The sequence below is a fragment of the Canis aureus genome, chromosome 2 (assembly GCF_053574225.1).
Source record: "Canis aureus isolate CA01 chromosome 2, VMU_Caureus_v.1.0, whole genome shotgun sequence".
Taxonomy (NCBI): Eukaryota; Metazoa; Chordata; class Mammalia; order Carnivora; family Canidae; genus Canis; species Canis aureus.
In genome coordinates, this window is record NC_135612.1 from 32,695,260 (window position 1) to 32,714,969 (window position 19,710).

The following is a 19,710-nucleotide window of genomic DNA, read 5'->3' on the forward strand; positions in this document are numbered from 1 at the left end:
AATAAACGAATAAAGGATAATGACATAAAATAAGGATATAATGGGTCATTTAACAAAATTGTAATACAGAAGACAGATTAGATACATGTAATACAATGTTAAATTTATTGAAATTGATCATTGTACTGTGGTTATTAAAAGAATATCTATAGTGTTAGGAAACACAAATTGATGTATTTAAGGGTGAAGAATCATGATAGATGTAGTCTCAAAGGATAAACAAACAAACAAAAAACAAAGCAAACACCACATTTATAGTTCTCAACTGGGGGTGATTTGCACACCCCCAAGGACATTTGCAATGTCTGGACACATTTTGGGTGGGTACTACTGACATCTGATCGGTGGAGTCCAAAGATGCTAAGCACCCCACAATGGACAAATCAGTCCTCACAACAAAGAATGACTAGTCTCAAAGGTCAACAGTGTTGAAGTTGAGAAATCTTTTTTTTTTTTTAAGATTTTATTTATTTATTAGAGACACACAGAGAGAGAGAGAGGGAGAGACAGGCAGAGGGAGAAGCAGGCTCCATGTAGGGAACCTGACATGGGACTCGATCCCGGATCTCCAGGATCACACCCTGGGCTGAAGGCAGCGCTAAACCACTAAGCCACCAGGGCTGCCCCAAAGTTGAGAAATCTTGATACAGAGAAAGCAAATGATGGAGGAAGTGGGATAAAAATCAACAGTACGTGTGCACTGGTGAGGGGTATATGGATGTTGTTTTGATCATTCTTTTAAGTTTTTATTTAAATTCCAGTTAATTAATATATTAGTTTCAGGTGTACAGTATAGTGTTTCAATACTTACATACTACATTTGGTGCTCATTACAACAAATGTACTCCTTAATCCCCATCACCCATTTAACCCATCACCTGTTTTGATTATTCTTAATCTTGTAACTTTTCTGTAATTTGGAAATTATTTTCCAATAAAAAGTGTTTTTAACTTCTTTTCAAAATACTATATTGTGATGATTACTTTATCATACACTGAATCATTAGAGAAAAGTAGACCTATCTGGGGACTCCCTAGTCTATTTCTAGTCTATTCTATCTCTCTTCTATATTTCTAGTCTGTCTCCTGAAGACTTTGAGCAGTGAACATTTCTGGTGAGGTGACTTAATTGTCAAAGTCCATGAGAATAGTTCTTTGGAACTTAACTAGGCAAGATATTTTAATATATGCATATTAAATGTTCAATGTGCAAAGACCCCAGCGTCAGATGATTTATTTACCTGATGTTTTTTCAGAAGAACAAATCAAAGAGTGAGGCTGGGCTCTGGGAAGCTAGAGCAGTGATTCCCTGAAGTGGAATTGCATCACTCATGCAATCCAAGTTCTTCAGGCCATCCAAACACAAAGCAACATCATGCTACATGTGATATTAGTCTGCTGTTTAGATAAGGACAACATTCTACAAACATATTTTCAACCTGGAGAAAACATATTTGTGCTTTTTAGGCTACAGACTCTTAAAGCCTAATTGACTTTAAAGTACAATTTAAATTTATCTATCATAGACCCACCACTTCTCTGAAAGGATTTGGGAGTCTGTCTAGAATACAGGAGAATGCCAATATATAAATGAGTTAGAAACTTGGATTTTATTTCTTTTATTATATCTGTTTCTTAATAATTTCTTCAAAGGTAAAACAATATAAATAAGCTCATAGAAGGATGTATGTTGAGCTATTCAATTAATAGCTCATAAAATCATTTTTGTAGGTAACTCAAATGTAATACAAAGACTCCACTTGTAATGCATAATGGCTGGCAGCCTTCAAGTCCCCAGTCCTACCTTCCTCCCTTAGCCCCACATCTGGGCAACGTGATAAGAAAACCTGCTCATAGTCTCAGACCCTAGTGTCCTCAGTCCATTAGTACTGGCAAAAATTTAACTGAGTGTGGAAACCTTCACCCCATTCACTTTCTAACTGCAATAAAAACCCAAAGCCCCTCCACCCTCATTTCCCCCTGGACGTTTAGACCACAGAAGCCCTTCTCCTGGGCATGGGGATTCATCTGCTATTAACTGTTACGAGTTATAAATTCTATTTTATACCCATTGGTGCCACCTCCATAATTTCCCAGAGTGGAGTGAGAGATTTGTTCAGTGTTTGGTAGGGGATGCTAGGCATACAAATAAAACACCAACTGACTAGTTTTGCTTAGTGATTTCTCAGAATCACTTGCTAAGGTACCAGGAACACCTTAGTTTCTAGAAGTCTTTCAGGATAAAGACAGGAGAACAACAGAATCACATTCACTCATGTCCATGCATAAGTTAGGGTCTGAAATATACTAAAACAAAGTTCTAAGAGAAGGGTAATAATTCACAAAAATCATTTCGAAGGGATAAAATTAAACCACAGAGTAGAATACTGAAGACCTAGCTTCAGTTACAATTTTGCTTTTATTATTTGAACAAAAATACTTAAAATGAAAAGTTTTTTAAAATCTAAACTGCACATTAAAAATCAAAACACAGAATCCCAGTTCTCACCCAAATGGCACTCCAAGGGCACCCAGTGGAGTCACCAGGACTGTGGGGACCGCTGTGTAAGCCAGGAAGTTTCCAATCTGGCCAACAGCCACTGTCAAGAGAATCACAGGATATCACTTGCAATTACAGCTCACTTTTAGCAATCATCACAGAGTTTAATTTGGCAAGGCTCTGCTCTGAAAGGGCTCTTCTATTCATTTCTTGTAAGGATGCAAATGTGGGGCAATGTTTGCATAATTAAGGGTCCTGAAAGCAGAGGAAAGTAGGCCCTACAGCATCACGGACCCAATCATTCAGAAGTAGTTTCAGCCCTCTGTGGAAATTCCAAAACTAAATGGCAGTGATTGACAGTGGATGCAACAAAGTATATTTCCACTCTTTCCGTAACACATTCTTGTTTTAAGACTAGTCATGTAGAATCTCCTGTGTCCTTTCAATGGCCTGGAATCTATTCCAGTATAGAGTACTAGGTCACAGTGACATGCTGCTGGCACACCAAGTGGAAAAACTACTGCCCGCACAGGACTGCACTGGGACTGTATCAAGACAGAGCTTTAAGATGAGCTCCTCAATAAAAGGAAACATCATCTGCTAGACAACACCTTGCCTAAAAGACAATGTGTGACAAATAAACCTCATGATATTTATGAATTTTCTAACACAATTTTTCTTTATATATGTAGGGCTCTAAACTCCAATCTTATTATTTTTATATGATAGCACATAAACCTCTGTGTGTGACCTCTTTTATATGCTATTACATGATCCTGTACTTAAGGCTAAGTGAAGAAACTCTCCTTTGTAAAACCAATTATGTTCAACAAAACATGAAATTTCACCAAATGTCAACAGCCTGACTACAGGTGAGTAAGCAGAAGCTGTTTTAGTTTCTTTGGGCCCAGACAGTCAGACCTGGCCTAAATTCAGAACTAATTGCAGGCAGCAGGAACTCTACCTCCTCCCTCCCTCCAATGCCTCCCACATTGGTCTTCAGCCCAAAGATTGGAGCTGCACTCATTCCACCCGCTCCAGTCCAACCAGAAGAATGACTGATCTTAAGAAAGAAAACACACTCTTCACCACACCAGGTACTTACTTGCAATTGTGCCTGCCCACCACACAATGTCTGTTAAATAGGAGGTACCTATGAAAGAGATAAAAATGTGAGAAAAGTATAAAGCAAGAGGTTTACAAACTACATACTTAAAAAGGAGTTTTTAGGGACCCCTGGGTGGCTCAGTGGTTGAGCGTCTGCCTTCCGCCCAGGGCATGATCCTGGAGTCCCTGGATCAGATCGAGTCCCACATCAGGTTCCCTGTAGGAAGCCTGCTTCTCTCTCTGCTTATGTCTCTCTGTGTCTCTATGAATAAATAAATAAAATCTTTTCAAAAAAGCAGTTTTTACATGAAAATAAAACTAAAAACAATGAATGCCATACTGCTTATTTACTCTTTAAGTTATTCTATAAATAGCAACATGAGTAACCACTAAAAGTGGCAAATTCAGATTTTTTTTTTTTTTGCAACGAACACAAACTGACCCAAACAAGTAAAACCTTTATAAAAAATGATTTTTTGGCTCATGATGCCACCCAGAGTCACACATATTCTTTGGCATGTAGTTTATGTTGAAGTCCAGTTCTCTCATGCATTTACTGCAACCCATTTATATGATAATTTTATGAGCATAGGGTTCAATGACTTGATGCTTAAACAGGTTACTCAATTTTCATAATTTAGAATTTATAGGGGCAGCCCCGGGTGGCCCAGCGGTTTAGTGCTGCCTTCGGCCCAGGGCGTGATCCTGGAGACCCGGGATGGAGTCCCACGTCGGGCTCCCTGCATGGAGCCTGCTTCTCCCTCTGCCTGTGTCTCTCCCTCTCTCTCTGTCGCTCATGAATAAATAAAACCTTTAAAAAAAAAAAAACTTAGAATTTATGATTTAGCTCTTTTTTCAACCATTTGGGCAGAAGACCTTTTCACTCACTCAGTGATTTGACATTTTACACAGTCTCTTGTATTGTTAGGTTACCCTAATATATCCCCATGCAGTCAGGCAGAAACATGAACAGGTGCCCAGGCCTTCCCATCACATGGGTTCCTCTTCCTGCCTGTATGACAGGAACCTGCAGCAAGATGGTCTCCCGAACTCTGAAACACATAGTTACACAATTTCAGATATGTCAAAATGCTCATCTGACAGGTTTCTTCAGTTCAAACTAAAGTACCTAATTCTAATAGTGAAAGGGATCCTAAGAGAAGGGGGCGGGGACTGAGTGGGGAAAAATTAGAGAGGAAGACAAATCATGAGACACTCCTAACTCTGGGAAACGAACATTAAGGAGGGCTTTTGTTTCCCTTGCCTTTGGAGACCTGTCTAGCAAGAAGTTACTGTGGCTGAGGTCACAGAAGTTGCTGCCTGTGTTCTCCTCTAGGATTCTGGTGGATTTCTGTCTCACATTTAGGTCTTTCGCCCATTTTGAGTTTGTGTGTGTGGTGTAGGAGAATGGGCCAGTTTCATTTTTCTGCTCATGGCTGTCCAATTTTCCCAACACCATTTGTTGAAGAAACTGTCCTTTTTCCAGTGGATATTCTTTCCTGCTTTGTCAAAGATTAGATGACCATAGCATTGAGGGTCCTTTTCTGGGTTCTCTCTTCTGTTCCATTGATCAATGTGTCTGTTTTTGTGCCAGTACCACACTGTCTTTATGATCACAGCTTTGTAATACAGCTTAAAGTTCAGATTGTGATGCCTCCATCCAGTTTCGGTTTTCATTTTCAACATTCCTTTGGCTAGTTGGGTTTTTTTCTCATTTCACACAAATTTTAGGATTGTTTGCTCCAGCTCTGTGAAAAATGCTGATGGTATTTTAAGGGAATGCTTTGCATGTGTGGATTGCTTTTAGATACCACAGACATTTTGATAATATTTGCTCTTCCAATCCATGAGTATGGAATGTTTTTGCCACTTTTTGTGTCTTCCTCAATTTCTTTCACAAGCATTCTATAGTTTCCAAAGGACAGATCCTTTACCTCTTTGGTTAGGTTTATTCCTAGGTATCTCTTTGGTTTTGATGCAATTCCAAATGGGAATGATTCCTTAATTTCTCTTTGTCATGCTTCTGTTAGTGTACAGAAATGCAACTAATTTCTGTGTACTGATTTTATATCCTGCCACTTTGTTGAATTCCTGAATCAGTTCTAGCAATTTCTGGGTGGAGTCTTTTGGGGTTTCTACATAGAATATCATATCGTCTGTGAAGAGTGAAAGTTTGAGTTCTTTGCTGATTTGGATGCTTTTTATTTCCTTCTCTTGTCTGATTGCTGAGGTAGGACTTCCAGTGCTGTAGTTAGCCGCAGTGGTGCGAGCAGACATCTGTGTTGTGTACTTGATCTTATGGGAAAAGCTCTGTTTTTCCCCATTGAGGATGATATTCACTGTGGGTCTTTTGTAATGGTTTTTATGATATTGAGGTATGCTCCCACTATCCTTACATAGCATATGGTTTTTATCAACAAGAATGCTGTATTTTGTCAAATGCTTTTTCTGCATCTTTGACAGGATCATATGATTCTTATCCTTTTATTAATATGAAGTATCACACTGAATGATTTGCAGATGCTGAACCACCACTGCAGCCCAGAAATAATTTCCACACAGTCGTGGTGAATAATCCTTTTAATATACTATTGGATCCTATTAGCTAGTATCTTGGTGAGAATTTTTGCATCCATGTTCATCAAGGATATTGGTCTACAATTCTCCTTTTTAATGGGGCCTTTGTCTGGTTTGGGAATCAAAGTAATGCTGACCTTATAGAATGAGTTTGAAGTTTTCCCTCCATTTCTATTTTCTGGAATAGTTTCAGAAAATAGATTTTATGTCTTTAAATGTTTGGTAAAATTCCACTGGGAGGCCATCTGGCCCTCAACTCCTGTTTGTTGGGAGGTTTTTGATTACTGCTTTAATTTCTTTACTGATTATGAGTCTTTTAGGTTTTCTATTTCTTCCTGTTTCAGTTTTGGTAATTCGTATATTTCTAGGAATGCATTCATTTCTTCCAGATTGCCTAATTTGTTAGCATATAACTGCTCATAATATTCTCTTATAATCGCATTTCTTTGGTGTTAGCTGTGATCTCTCCTCTTTCATTCATGATTTTATTTATTTGGGTCCTTTCTCTTTTCTTTTTGATAAGTCTGGCTAGGGGTTTATCAATATTATTAAATCTTCCAAAGAATCAGCTTTGTTGATGTGTTCTACTGTTTTTCTAATTTTTATATCACTGATTTCTGCTCTAATTTTTTAAAATTTATTTATTTGAGAGAGAGATTGTACAAGCAGGGGGAGCAGCAGGCAGAGGGAGAGGGAGAAGCAGGCTCCCTGCTGAGCAGGAAGCCTGACTTGGGGCTTGATCCCCGGACTCTAGGATCATGACATGAGACAAAGGCAGACACTTAACTGATTGAGCCACCCAGGCACCCCATGATTTCTGCTCTAATCTTTATTATTTCCCTTCTCCTGCTAGATTTAGGTTTTATTTGCTTTTTTTTTTTCCAGCTCCTTTAGATAGGTTAGGTTACATATTTGAGACTTCTTGTTACTTGAGGAAAGCCTGTATTGCTATACACTTCCCTCTTAGGACCGCTTTTGCTGCACCCCAAAGCTTTTGAACTGTTGTGTTTTCATTTTCATTTGTTTCTATGTATTTTTTTTCCCATGTATTTTTTAAGTTCTTTAATTTCCTGCTTGGCCCATTCATTCTTTGGTAGATGTTCTTTAACCTCCAAGTATTTGGGACCCTTTCAAATTTCTATTTGTGGTTGACTTCAAGTTTCATAGTATTGTGGTCTGAAAATATGCATGATATGATCTCAATCTTTCTGTACCAGTTGAGACCTGATTTGTGAGCTAGTATGTGATCTATTCTGGGGAATGTTCCATGTGTGCTCAAGAAGAATGTGTATTCTGCTGCTTTAGGATGAAATGCTTTGAATATATCTGTGAAGTCCATCAGGTCCAGTGTGTCATTCAAAGCCCTTGTTTCCCTGTTGATCTGCTTAGATGATATGTCCATTGCTGTGAGTGGGGTATTAAAGTTCCCTACCATTACTATATTATCATCAATGAGTTTAAGTTTGTTATTACTTGATTTGGGTATTTGGCTACTTCCAAGTTAGGGACATAAATATTTACAATTGTGAGGTCTTCTAATGGATAGACCTCTTTTGTATGATATAGCGTCCATCTTCATCTCTTATCTCTACAGTAAGGGATTCTCCAGTATCCTCTATGCTTTTTTATGCCCAGTTAGTATCTTTATAGTCACCGTTTTAAATTCTAGTTCAGACATCTTATTAATATCTATTATTGGTTAAATCCCTGACAGTGAGTACTGCCTTCTGTTCCTTCTTTTGGGATGAGCTCTGTCTCCTCATTTTCCAGAAAAGAAAGGAAGAAAATGAACAAAAACAACAACAACAACAACAACAAAAATACCCTATATTCTGGGTGTGTTTTGGTCTGCTTGTTAAAAGAAACTAGATCCCAAAATAAGAAAGAGAAAAACATATATGTGTGTATATATAATATATCACATATACACACACATATATGAAAATACAATGAAAGAAAACAAATTAAAGAATATGTATAGTATACATAAAAAGTAAAAAGGAATAAAAAATTGAGAAAATAAATGAAAAAATACTAAAACACTAAAGAATAAAAATACAAAGAATGCTATATACTGTTTTCCCCGAGAGCTGAAGGTCTTCAGTGCTCTAAGATCAGTAAATTTGGTAAGAGCAAACTGTCTGTGCTGATTTTCTAGGGGAGGGGTCTGTGGCACTGTTTCTCTGGTGGATTTACCCTGTGATGAAAATGCTTTTCCTGGGCACAGGGAGGCAGAGCTTGCTGTAAGTGGCTACACACTCCACTAGGTGGTGCAACTTTGCTCCCCGAAGGCTTTCAGCACTGATGAGGGGGATGAAAATCGCTGTGCCCTCTAGTCCTGGAGCTGAAAATTCACCCCCAAAACACAGTCTTCAGTGAGCCCTCAAAGAAAAGCAATCAATCACTCTGTCTGCCCAGTTGCCATCAGAACTCTGTACTCACCCATCTTTGTGATCGAGCGTTTTTGTTTTTTTTCTTTTATATCCTTGAATAATTATTTATAGAGATGAATCTTCTAGCTCCCAACTTGATTATTAGAGAAATACAGAATTCTAGGATTTGCATCAAAGTATTCCAGCTCCATTTTCCCACCCATCACAAAGGAAAAGTTTGGAGTGGGTCATATAAGATTGTCAAATGCTGACATATTTTGGGGCACCTGAGCAACTTAGTGGTTGAGCATCTGCCTTCAGCTCAGGTTGTGATCCTGGGGTCCTGGGATCAAGTTCCCCATCTTGCTCCCCGCAGGAAGCCTGCTTCTCCTTCTTCCTATGTCTCTGCCTCTCTGTGTCTCTCATAAATAAATAAATAAAATTCAAAAAAAATGATGACATATTTTGAAGTGATCTTAAGGGTAAACAAAGATTCACCTTATTTTCCTTGATCGAGCGTTTTTATCTCAGGTATGCTACTGAGTTTCAAAACTTCAAATTTTAGGGACTCCCATAGCGTGGCCCTGCCCTGTTCCTCTTGGGGCAGTAGGTGGGGGGCAGGGAGGTGCTCACCACCCTTCTGCCTTTTGTTGGACTCCTCCCAGAAAACAGTCACAGGACGACACCACAGTTTGCAGTTTATGCCAACACAGAGCATAGAGCTGACACATAGACTTACTGTTCTTTTTTTTTTTAATATTTTATTAATTTATTCATGAGAGACACAGAGAGAGAGAGAGAAGCAGAGACACAGGCAGAGAGAGAAGCAAGCTCCATGCAGGGAGCCCGATGTGGGACTCCATCCCGGGACTCCAGGATCATGCCCTCAGCTGAAAGCAGATGCTCAACCGCTGAACCACCCAAGTGACTTACACTGTTCCCAGGTGGCTTCCAAGCTCCTAGGTCTGGGAATTCTTCGCACTCAGGCACTACCAGTTCTTCCTGTGACCTATGGCATCCTGAGACCACATTGTCACACCTGGGATTCCACACCACTCACCTCCTGAGCACTTCTAAGCCAGGTACATGCCCCACTGTAGCAGACTTCTAAAAGTACTGATTTTGCACTCTGCTGTTTAAAATACTCGTAGTAGCCTCCTTAAGCAGGTTCCCTCCCCACCACCATATCCTCAGCTATATCACACTGGATTCAAGTCTCCACACCTCCTATCTTCCAAACGTTGGTTGCTTTTCTACTAGTAGATTTGCAGCATTTGTTTTCTCAGATCTCTAATTGGTTTATTGGATGTTCAGAAAGATTTGATAACTATCAAGTTGTATCCAAGGGAGGAGATACCCTTAGGGTCCCCCTACTCCTCCAACATCTTAACTTCTCTCTCTGTTGTGTTTCTGTACACCAATAATGAACTACCAGAAAGAGAAATTAAGGAAATAATCCCATTTACAGTAGCATCATAAAGAATAAAATATCTAAGAATAAATCTATCAGACATTGATAAAAGAAATTAAAGATGACACATGCAAATGAAAAGATATACCCTGTTCATGGATTAAAAGAATTAATATTGTTAAAATGTACATACTCAAAGCAAACTATAGATTCAATAATCTTTATCAAAAATATCAGTGACATTTTTCACAGATACAGTACAAAAAATATTAAAATTTGTATGGAACCACAAAAGACCCCAAATAGCCAAAGTATTCTTGAGAAAGAACAAAACTGGAAATGTCATGCTTTTTTATTTTAAACTATACTACAAAGCTATAGTAATCAAAACAGTATAGTACTGATGTGCAGGCATACTGACACACACACACAAATTTAAAAAATAGAATAGAGAGCAAGTTATACTGATGTTTACATGGTCAATCTACAACAAAAGAGACAAGAGTATACAATAAGGAAAAAAGTCTCTTCAATAAATGGTGTTAGAGAACTGGTCAGCTACATGCAAAACAATGTAACTAGACCGCTTTCTTACACCATTTACAAAAGTTAACTCAAAATGGGTTAAAGGCCTACTGTAAGACCTGAAACCATAAAACTCCTAAAAGAAAACATATGCAGTAATTTTTTGGACATCAGATTCCACAACATTTTTCTGGATATATCTCTTCAGGTAAGGGAAACAAAAGCAAAAATATGATATCAAACTAAAAATCCTTTGCACAGCAAAGGAAGTAATCAACAATACAAAAAGGCAACATGATGAATGGGGAAAGAAATTTGCAAGTGACATACCTGATAAGGGATTATTACTATCTAAAATATATAAAGGGATCCCTGAGTGGCTCAGTGGTTTAGCGCCTGCCTTCAGCCTAGGGCTTGATCCTGGAGTCCCAGGATCGAATCCCACATCAGGCTCCCTGCATGGAGCCTGCTTCTCCCTCTGTCTGTGTCTCTGCCTCTCTCGCTCTCTCTGTGTCTCTCATGAATAAATAAATAAAATCGAAAAAAAATATATATATATATAAAGAACTCATACAACCCAACACCAAAACAACCCCAAATAATCTGATTTTATTTTATTTTTTTTTTCTTTTTAAGATTTTATTTATTTATTCATGACAGTCACAGAGAGAGAGAGAGAGGCAGAGACACAGGCCGAGGGAGAAGCAGGCTCCATGCACCGGGAGCCCGATGTGGGATTCGATCCCGGGTCTCCAGGATCGCGCCCTGGGCCAAAGGCAGGCGCCAAACCGCTGCGCCACCCAGGGATCCCAATAATCTGATTTTAAAATGCACAGAGGATATGGATATTTCTCTAAAGGCAACATACAGCTGGCCAACAGACACATGAAAAGATGTTCAATATCAATCATCAGGGAAATGCAAATCTAAACCACAGTGAGGTATCATCTCACATTTGCTATAATAGCTATAGTCAAAAAGAGCAGAAATAACAAGTGTCAGTAAAGATATAGATAAAGGGAATCCTCATGCACTGTTGGTGAGAATGTAAATTGATGCAACCACTAGGAAAAATTTTATGATGTTTTCTCAAAAAGTTAAAAACAGATCTACCATATGACTCAATAACTCCACTGCTATGTATATACGTAAAGAAAACAAAGATATTCATTTCAAAAGCTATATACACTCATGTTTACTGCAGCATTATTTCCCATATGGAATTTCCATGTTATGGAAACACCTAAAGTCCCCATTTACAGATGAATGGATGAAGAAGGGGGTGGGGGGTAGATACAGACATAGATACACACACACACAGTGGAATCTTACTCAGTCATAAGAATGAAATCTTGTCATTTGTGACAACATGGATGGACCAGAGGGTATTATGCCAAATAAGGTAAGTTGGACAAAGAAAGACAAATACAGTGTGATCTCACTTACATGGAATCTAAAAAACAAAATAAATAAAAGAAAACAAAATAGAGCAGACTTACAAAAGGAAAGAACAAACTGTTGCCAGAAGGGAGAAGTATGGAGGGATGGGCAAAACAGGTGAAGAGGATTGAGAAGTACAAACTTCTGGTTATAAAATAAAGGAATATAAAGAATAACGGGGAATATAATCATTTATACTTTAATAACTTTGTGTGGTGACACACGGTAACTAGACTTCTCATGATGACCATTTTGTCATGTAATCACTATATTGAAACTAATGTTGAATACCATTTTCAATAAAATAGTTCAATAAAAATATATATAGTACAAAATTACTAAAGGAATTAACTTACAATAGAAATTTTCACTTTATGCAAATAAAATGATAAATGAGTATATAAACAGAAAATACATGAGACAAATACAACAGACTAAGTGGCATATATAAATCCAACTGTAATAATTAAAATATTAAACAGAAGTTGGTATAATAGCATTCAAGTCTTCTAATCCTGGGTGATCTTCTGCTTAGCTTTTCTACAAAAATCTTTTAAAATAAATTTTTGAACCTAGGATACTGAAGTCTCCAACTACTATTGTTTTCCTATTTTTCTTTTTATTTTTTTAATTTTTTAAAAGATTTTGTTTATTCATGAGACACATAGAGAGAGACAGAGACAGAGACATAGGCAGAGGGAGAAGCAGATTCCCTGAGGGGAGGCCAATGCAGGACTTGATCCCCTGACCTGGGATCATGCCCTGAGCCAAAGGCAGACACCCAACCGCTGAGCCACCCAGGTGTCCCTATTTCTTTCTTTATTATGTTAGTTTTGCTCAATGTATTTTGAGACTCTGTTGTTAGGTACATATTGATTTATAATTGTTACATCATCCTGATAGATGGAACATTTCACTGTTATAACATGTTTTTTGTTTTTAATATATTTTTGTCTTAAAAATCTACATTTTTCATATTAGTATAATCACTTCAGTTCTCTTTTGTGTATAAGTAAATATTCTTATCCATTAATTTAAATAATTGTAAATGTATGTCATTCTACAACATTTTGAAGCTCATTTTTATGGCAGATGCACATAATAATCCACTCAACGTTTTAAAATTTATCTATGATGTAGAAAGATTTTAGAGACTTTAAAATCAAGGAATCACAATCTTTCGTAGTGGAGAAACATAGAATGCTGGGGGCAGGGAACACCAACTTTTTTTATTCTAATGAATATAGTTTGGTCATCAGTGCTTATGGAGTCAGGGATAGCCATCATACCAGTTGCTGGAATGTGAGTGACCCTCATGAAGTGAAAACTGGTCCAAGGATGCCAGTGGCCAATGCAATGAAGACCCATGGGCTCTCCTCTTTCACTGCTACATTTCCCAGCACCATTGACCACCATGTAGCACATGTATTTGGAAGTTTGAAAAAAAAAATGTGTTACTAAAATGGGGAGAAAGCTGGTACCAAAGGATGGCGAAATGACAAAATTTTGGTCACGCTTTTGTCAAAGGAGCTCCAAATCTCTCAGTCCCTCTCATTCATATGCTCTAGGAGGAGCCTGTATTTGATGAAATCCAAAAGCTGTTTAGAGCACACTCACGTTTAAAGCCAGTATTAAGCAAAATTTTTCTGCTTCCATGGACACTTAATAAATCAGATTTTCTATCTGGATACCCAGCCTGCTACAAATCAAGGTGAAGCTCCTCCAGATGGTCTCCAAAGGCCTCAAACCAGGAGCATCCCTTGTGCTCTGCCCTGAAGGAGGTCCATGGCTCTGCTTACCCATCCACCTGTGCACAGCTTCCTCATTGAGCTGGCTGCCTCAGGTTCCTTCCTCCTTCTGTAGCCATGAGTTCCTCAGTGTTTGCATTCCATAACAGCCCTCAATCTCTATCATAAATAGATATTTTTCTCTATGTTCTAAAACCAGTTGGTTTCTTCAGGTTTCATCTTCAAACATCACTGTACCTAAAGATCCTAAAGTCACTCACCTGATCCTAAAGTCACTCACCTGATAACCTCAGGAGGCACTCATTCAAACCTCTACCCACACTCCGTTTCCCAGCTGATGGCCACGATACTTCAAGCCCTCTGGGCTCAGCAAGAACAGAGAGCCACAAAATTATAGAATAGAATATGGAGGATTTTCTGTTTGTTTGCCTAAACTCATCTGTCCTCTCCTCCACTCCTAGGTGGAGATACCAAGAGCTAAATTGCAGGGGGTTTTGTCTCACACTGGAAAACTTGGGTGCTAACTGGGAGGTTGAATGCCTGTTTATAACAGTTGGACTATAAAACAAAGAAATGTTGTGCAAATACAAAAGAGACTTGTCAGGATGAGAACATCAGTTGGCAGGGATACTGTCCAACTATGGACTTGTGGCTTTTAAAACATTTCATTTTTAGTTATATAAGTGCAGCACAAACATCCTTAAAATATGACTTTCTAGCACAAAAATACAGATAGCCATCTAGTTTATTTACTTTCTGGATTATACCACAGAAAAATTGCTTCCATTTATGTGTGCTCCTATAGTAACAATAGAAGTTGCTGCAAACAGCAAAGCTAGAGTCCATCACTATGTCCTTTACTAATTAAGTAATGCCTTGACTTTAAAACTGTGTAAAAAGATGCCACAGTTTTCATAGGGTTCTTTAAAAAGGGCTAGGAATAAAGAAATTTTCTTTCCAAACACCAACATAGCTAGATGAGGGTATTAAGTAGAATCAATTTGAGCACTAGCATTCATTGACTTATATGTGGATTTAATACTTTAAGTCATTTTGTACATCAATTATTAAATATGTAGACTTATTTTCCTAAAGAAATAGTTTGGCAGTCTTGAAAAAGAGGAACAAAGCTGTAGGACTTCCACTATCTCACTTTAAGATTTATTATAAAACTACATAGTCAAGACAGTATGGTACTGGCATAAGCATAGACATATACAATGTAACAGAACAAAGTTAAAAAATATACCCACACGTGTACCGTCAAATCATGGACCGGAACAGCAGTATAATTCAATGGAGAAGTCTCTTTAATAAATGGTGCTACATCAACTGGATAATGATAGGGAAAATACTGAACCTTGATTCATGCCTCAGCTATATGCAAAAGTTAACTCAAGATAGTTTACAGGCCTGTAGGTAAAGCTAAAGCTATAAACTACTAGAGGAAAACAAAGAAGGATGCCACCATGACCTGAGTAGAAACAAAGATTTCATAGGCAGAAATCAAATCAAAAAGCACAAATGACATAAAAGAAACAAAATAAAGTTATGCAGGTTGGAAGATGGTGGTAGAGTATGACCCTAGCTTCCCCTCATCCCACAACTACAACTAGATAACTATCACATCATTCTAAATACCTCCAGAAATCGACCTGAAGACTAGCAGAACAAACTCCACAACTAAACGTAGAGAAGATGCCACATCACAGATGGTAGGAAGTGCAGAGATATGTTTTGACAGAGAGACTGTGGCCATTGTGTTATGGGAGGGAGCTGCAGTCGCAGAGAAGGCTGAGAGACGGGCTAGCATATTGGGGATCCTGCAGGGAAAACAAATCCCCACAGCAACTGGCTTGGAAAGAGAGAGAGGCCAATGTTATTGAGTTCCAGCAATCAGCCCAGCTTAAAACCTGGAGTTTTAAAAGCCAGCATCCTTGGCTGAGATAGAGACTGGAGGGCATCCTGCTGGTCTTAGAGAGAAGGCAGGCAACAACCCATAGACATACAATGTGGAAACAAGCAATCCGAAAAGCACCTAGGGCACACAGTGGGGAAGGTTACTTACTCCTTTCAGAACTCATCCTAGAAAGACAGTGTTCACAAAGAGAACCCTCCAAGAAAAAAGGAACTGCTGGTGCTACTTCCCTCCCCTGCCTCTTATAAGCACAGGGCCACCTGCGGGAACCAGCACAGTGCTAAAACTAACTTGCTGGCACCAAGTCCCCCTCCCCCCCGCCCCGTCCACTGCAGTGGTACCACTCCTCTCAATCACCCTTACCTCAGTCCCAGTGCGGCAGGCCACCCTCAGAAGACCAGCCCAAAACCCTACTCACACTATGCCTCCTCGATCTGAGAGGTTTTGCAGAGCCTCAGTTTAGGTAGTGGTGGTGACAGATCTCATTTCATAAACAGACTAGAACACACCTGGTGAAAATGTCCACATTCAGGCCAGGGACTCAACACTGCCCACAGCCTCTGCAGATGACTGGCCTGAATGATAAAACAGCTAGGGCATAAAGCGGAACATATGCAGCACACACTGGAGATACTCCTGGAAGTGCCAGACATTGGGCAACAGAGGACATCACACTGTAGGGTACTACATGTTGTGGTCTTCACAAGGCCATTAGATGCACAGAGACTCAGACAAAATGAGAGGACAGAGAAATTTATCCCAAGGGAAAGAACAGGACAAGTCATGGCCAGAGATTTAAGCAAAACAGATATAAGGGACTAGCCTGATAGAGAATTTAAAATAATGATCATAAGGATACTCACTGGACTTGAGCAAAGAGTGAAAGACGTGAGTGAGACCCTTAACACAAAAATAAGTAATGACATAGAAGAATGTGAAATAAGTCAGTTAGAGAAAGACAAATACCATATGATCTCATGCATATGTGGAATTTAAGAAATAAACAGATGAACATATGGGAAGGGGGGGAAAAAAAAAGAAGAGAGAAAAAGAAGCCATAAATGAGCCTTAATGACAGAGACCAAACTGAGAACTGATGGAGGGAGGGAGGGGTACGATCAGCTAAATGGGTGATGGGTATTAAAGACGGCACTTGTTGTGATGAGCAATGGGTATTTATGTAAGTGATGAATCACTTAATTCTACTCCAGAACTCAATATTGCACTATATGTTAACGAACAAAACTTGAATTAAAAAATAAATTTTAAAAAAGGCAACATAGCAGAGATAAAGGGATCAATAAACAGACGAGATCGGGCGCGTTCAGGGTGGTATGGCCATAGACAAGGGATCAATAAACAAAACAAGAAACAAGCTTAACAGAATGAACAGCATGCTAGAAGGAGCAGAGGAATGAATTAGTGACCTAGAAGACAGAATAATGGAAAGTAATCAAGCTGAAAAAAAATTATGCAAAATAAGAATAGACTTAGGGAATTCAGTGACTCCATCTAACATAAGAACATTTGTATTACATCAGTCCTAGAAGAATAGGAAACAAAAGGGAGCAGAAAATGGAATTGAAGAAATAATAGCTGAAAACTGCCTACTCTGGGAAGGAAACAGATATCCAGATCCAAGAGGCAGAGAAACCCTTACAAAATCAACAAAAGCAGATCCATATCAAGACATCTTATACTTATATTGACAAAATATAGTGAAAAAGAAAAAAATTTTAAGTGTAAAACAAAAGACAGTAACTTACATGGGAAACCCATAAAGCTGGCAGGAGATTTTCAGCAGAAACTTTGCAAGCTAGAAGGGAGTGGCATAACGTATTCAAAGTAATGAATAGGGAAAAATCTGCAATCAAGAATATTCTATCTAGCAAGGCTATCATTCACAATAGAGGAGAGCTAAAGAGTTTCCCATATAAACAAAAACTAAGAGTTTGTGATCATTAAACCTGCCCTACAAGAGGTATTAAAGAAGACTTTTTAGGTGGAAAGGAGAAATAAAAAGTGACGGTGTAAAAGTAGAACACCCTAAAGCAGTTAAAATGAATGTTTTGTAAAAACTCAAGGAACTCACAAAAAAAGACATAAAATATAATAACATATAGCTAAACACGGAGAGAAGAGTAAAGAATGGGTTCAAATTTAAACAACTATCAATTTAATAAACATTGCTCTAAGCGCAAGAAATTATATACAAACCTAAAGGTAACCATATATCAAAAGACATTACTAAACATGCAAAAAATAAAGAGAAAGAAAGTATATCATTAAAGAAAAATCAGCAAACCTTGAAATAGAAAAAAGGGATCAGAGAAAATCTTCAGAAACAACCCCAAAACAAAATAACAATAAATACATATATATCAATAATTACCTTGAATGTAAATGAATTAAATGCTTCTATCAAAAGACATAGGGTAAAAAAAAAAAAGACATAGGGTGATATAATGGATTTTAAAAAACCAAAACCCATCTATATGGGAGAGAGACTCATTTCAGATCTAAAGACACCTTCAGATTGAAAGTAAGGGGATGGATATCAAAAGAAAGTGTGCAAAGAATGCTTATATTGGGCAAAATATACTTTAAAACAAATAGATGAAATAGACTTTAAGACAAAAGCTGTAACAAGAGACAAAGAAGGCCACTATATAACGATAAAGAATATAATCCAACAAGAATGTACAATTGTAAATATTTAAGCACCTCGCATGTCAGCACTCAAATACATAAAACAGTTAATAATAAACATAAAGGAACTAAAGGATAATAATACATTCACATCAACAGACCATCTAAACAGAAAATTATGGAAAAAGTTATTTGAATACTGGAAGGTTTGGTTTTAACAGATAAAACCATCATGAAAAAAAAAATATATATATATATAAACAGTAGGATACACATTCTTTTCAAGTGTACACATGAAACATTCTCCAGAATAGATCACAAAGATACTCAATATTGGGGCACCTGGGTGGTACAGTTGGTTAAGCACCCAACTCTTGTTTTCAGCTCAGGTCATCATCTCAGAGTTGTGGGATTAAGCCCCCCATCAGGCTCCATGCTCAGCATGGAATGTGCTTGGGATTCTCTGTCCCTCTCCCCTCCCGTTTGTGCGCTCTCTCTCCAAAATAAATAAGTTTTTTTAAAAAAGATATTTGATATCATGCAGTGTCAGGGAAATGCAAATGAAAGTCATGAGATACCACTATACACTCACCAGAAAGGCTAAAATTAAACAAGTGACAATACAAAATGTTGAAAAGAATGCGGAACATCAAAAACCCTCATATACTGCTAATGAGAATGTAAAATGGTACAATTATAGTGGGAAAATGTTCAGTAGTTTCTTAAAATTTAATTATATACCTACTTCATTAACCAACACTATTACTCCAAGGTATTTACTGGAAAGAAATGAAAACATTATGTTTTTAAAAGACTTAAAAATTTGGAAACAACCAAAATGTTCATCACCAAAGAATGAATAAGCAAAGTATGGTATTCAAACAATGGAACACTATCCAGCAACATAAGAAATGTACTATTGATACACACATCGTGATGAATCTTCAAACCATGATGACATAAGAAAATACATACTGTATTAATCCACTTATATGAAGTTCAAGAATTGGCAAAATTAATTCACTCTGTGCAAATAGGTATCAGAAGAATGGGTATTCTGGTTTGAGGAAGACAAAATGAAAAAGGACATAGGGAACTCTTTAGGGTTATGGCAATAATTATTTTACTGGGGTGTCAGCTACACAGGTGTATTTATTTCTCAAAACTCATTAAACTGTACCCTTAAGATTTGTGCAGTTTACATAATTATACTCCAGTGTTTTTTAAAAGAAATAGTTCATAAACAATACATAAAAATTTCCAGGTTAGCCCACACACTGTTGACCATAATACATTAACTGCTGTGATAAAGTTTCACTGTTTCTTCAGAAAATGAAATTCTGTGCTTCAAAGGGAAAATGAATGTGGTATATATTAACACATTCTCCTTTCTCATCCTACTCCTTCCAGGAAGCTCAGTCAATAGTTGTATTCCATTTCCTTACTCTGCTTATCTATTAAGT

At 37.8% G+C, this 19,710-nt stretch overlaps 1 protein-coding gene across 4 annotated transcripts in view; it reads right to left on the reverse strand.

Moving 5' to 3' along the window:
• NIPA1 (NIPA magnesium transporter 1) overlaps positions 1-19,710 on the reverse strand; it is a 52,545-nt gene that overhangs the window by 25,636 nt on the left and 7,199 nt on the right. Inside the window, exons 1-4 of one of the 4 annotated variants that reach the window (XM_077868188.1) lie at positions 13,961-14,219; positions 4,541-4,659; positions 3,606-3,653; positions 2,510-2,600 (exon numbers count right to left, since the gene is read on the reverse strand). In XM_077868188.1, the coding sequence (XP_077724314.1) occupies positions 2,510-2,600; position 3,606 (92 nt within the window). In that variant the 5' untranslated portion in view covers positions 3,607-3,653; positions 4,541-4,659; positions 13,961-14,219. Of the gene's footprint in view, positions 1-2,509; positions 2,601-3,605; positions 3,654-4,540; positions 4,660-13,960; positions 14,220-19,710 lie in introns of those variants that run through there. The other 3 variants (XM_077868185.1, XM_077868182.1, XM_077868173.1) reach the window with 3 other exon arrangements.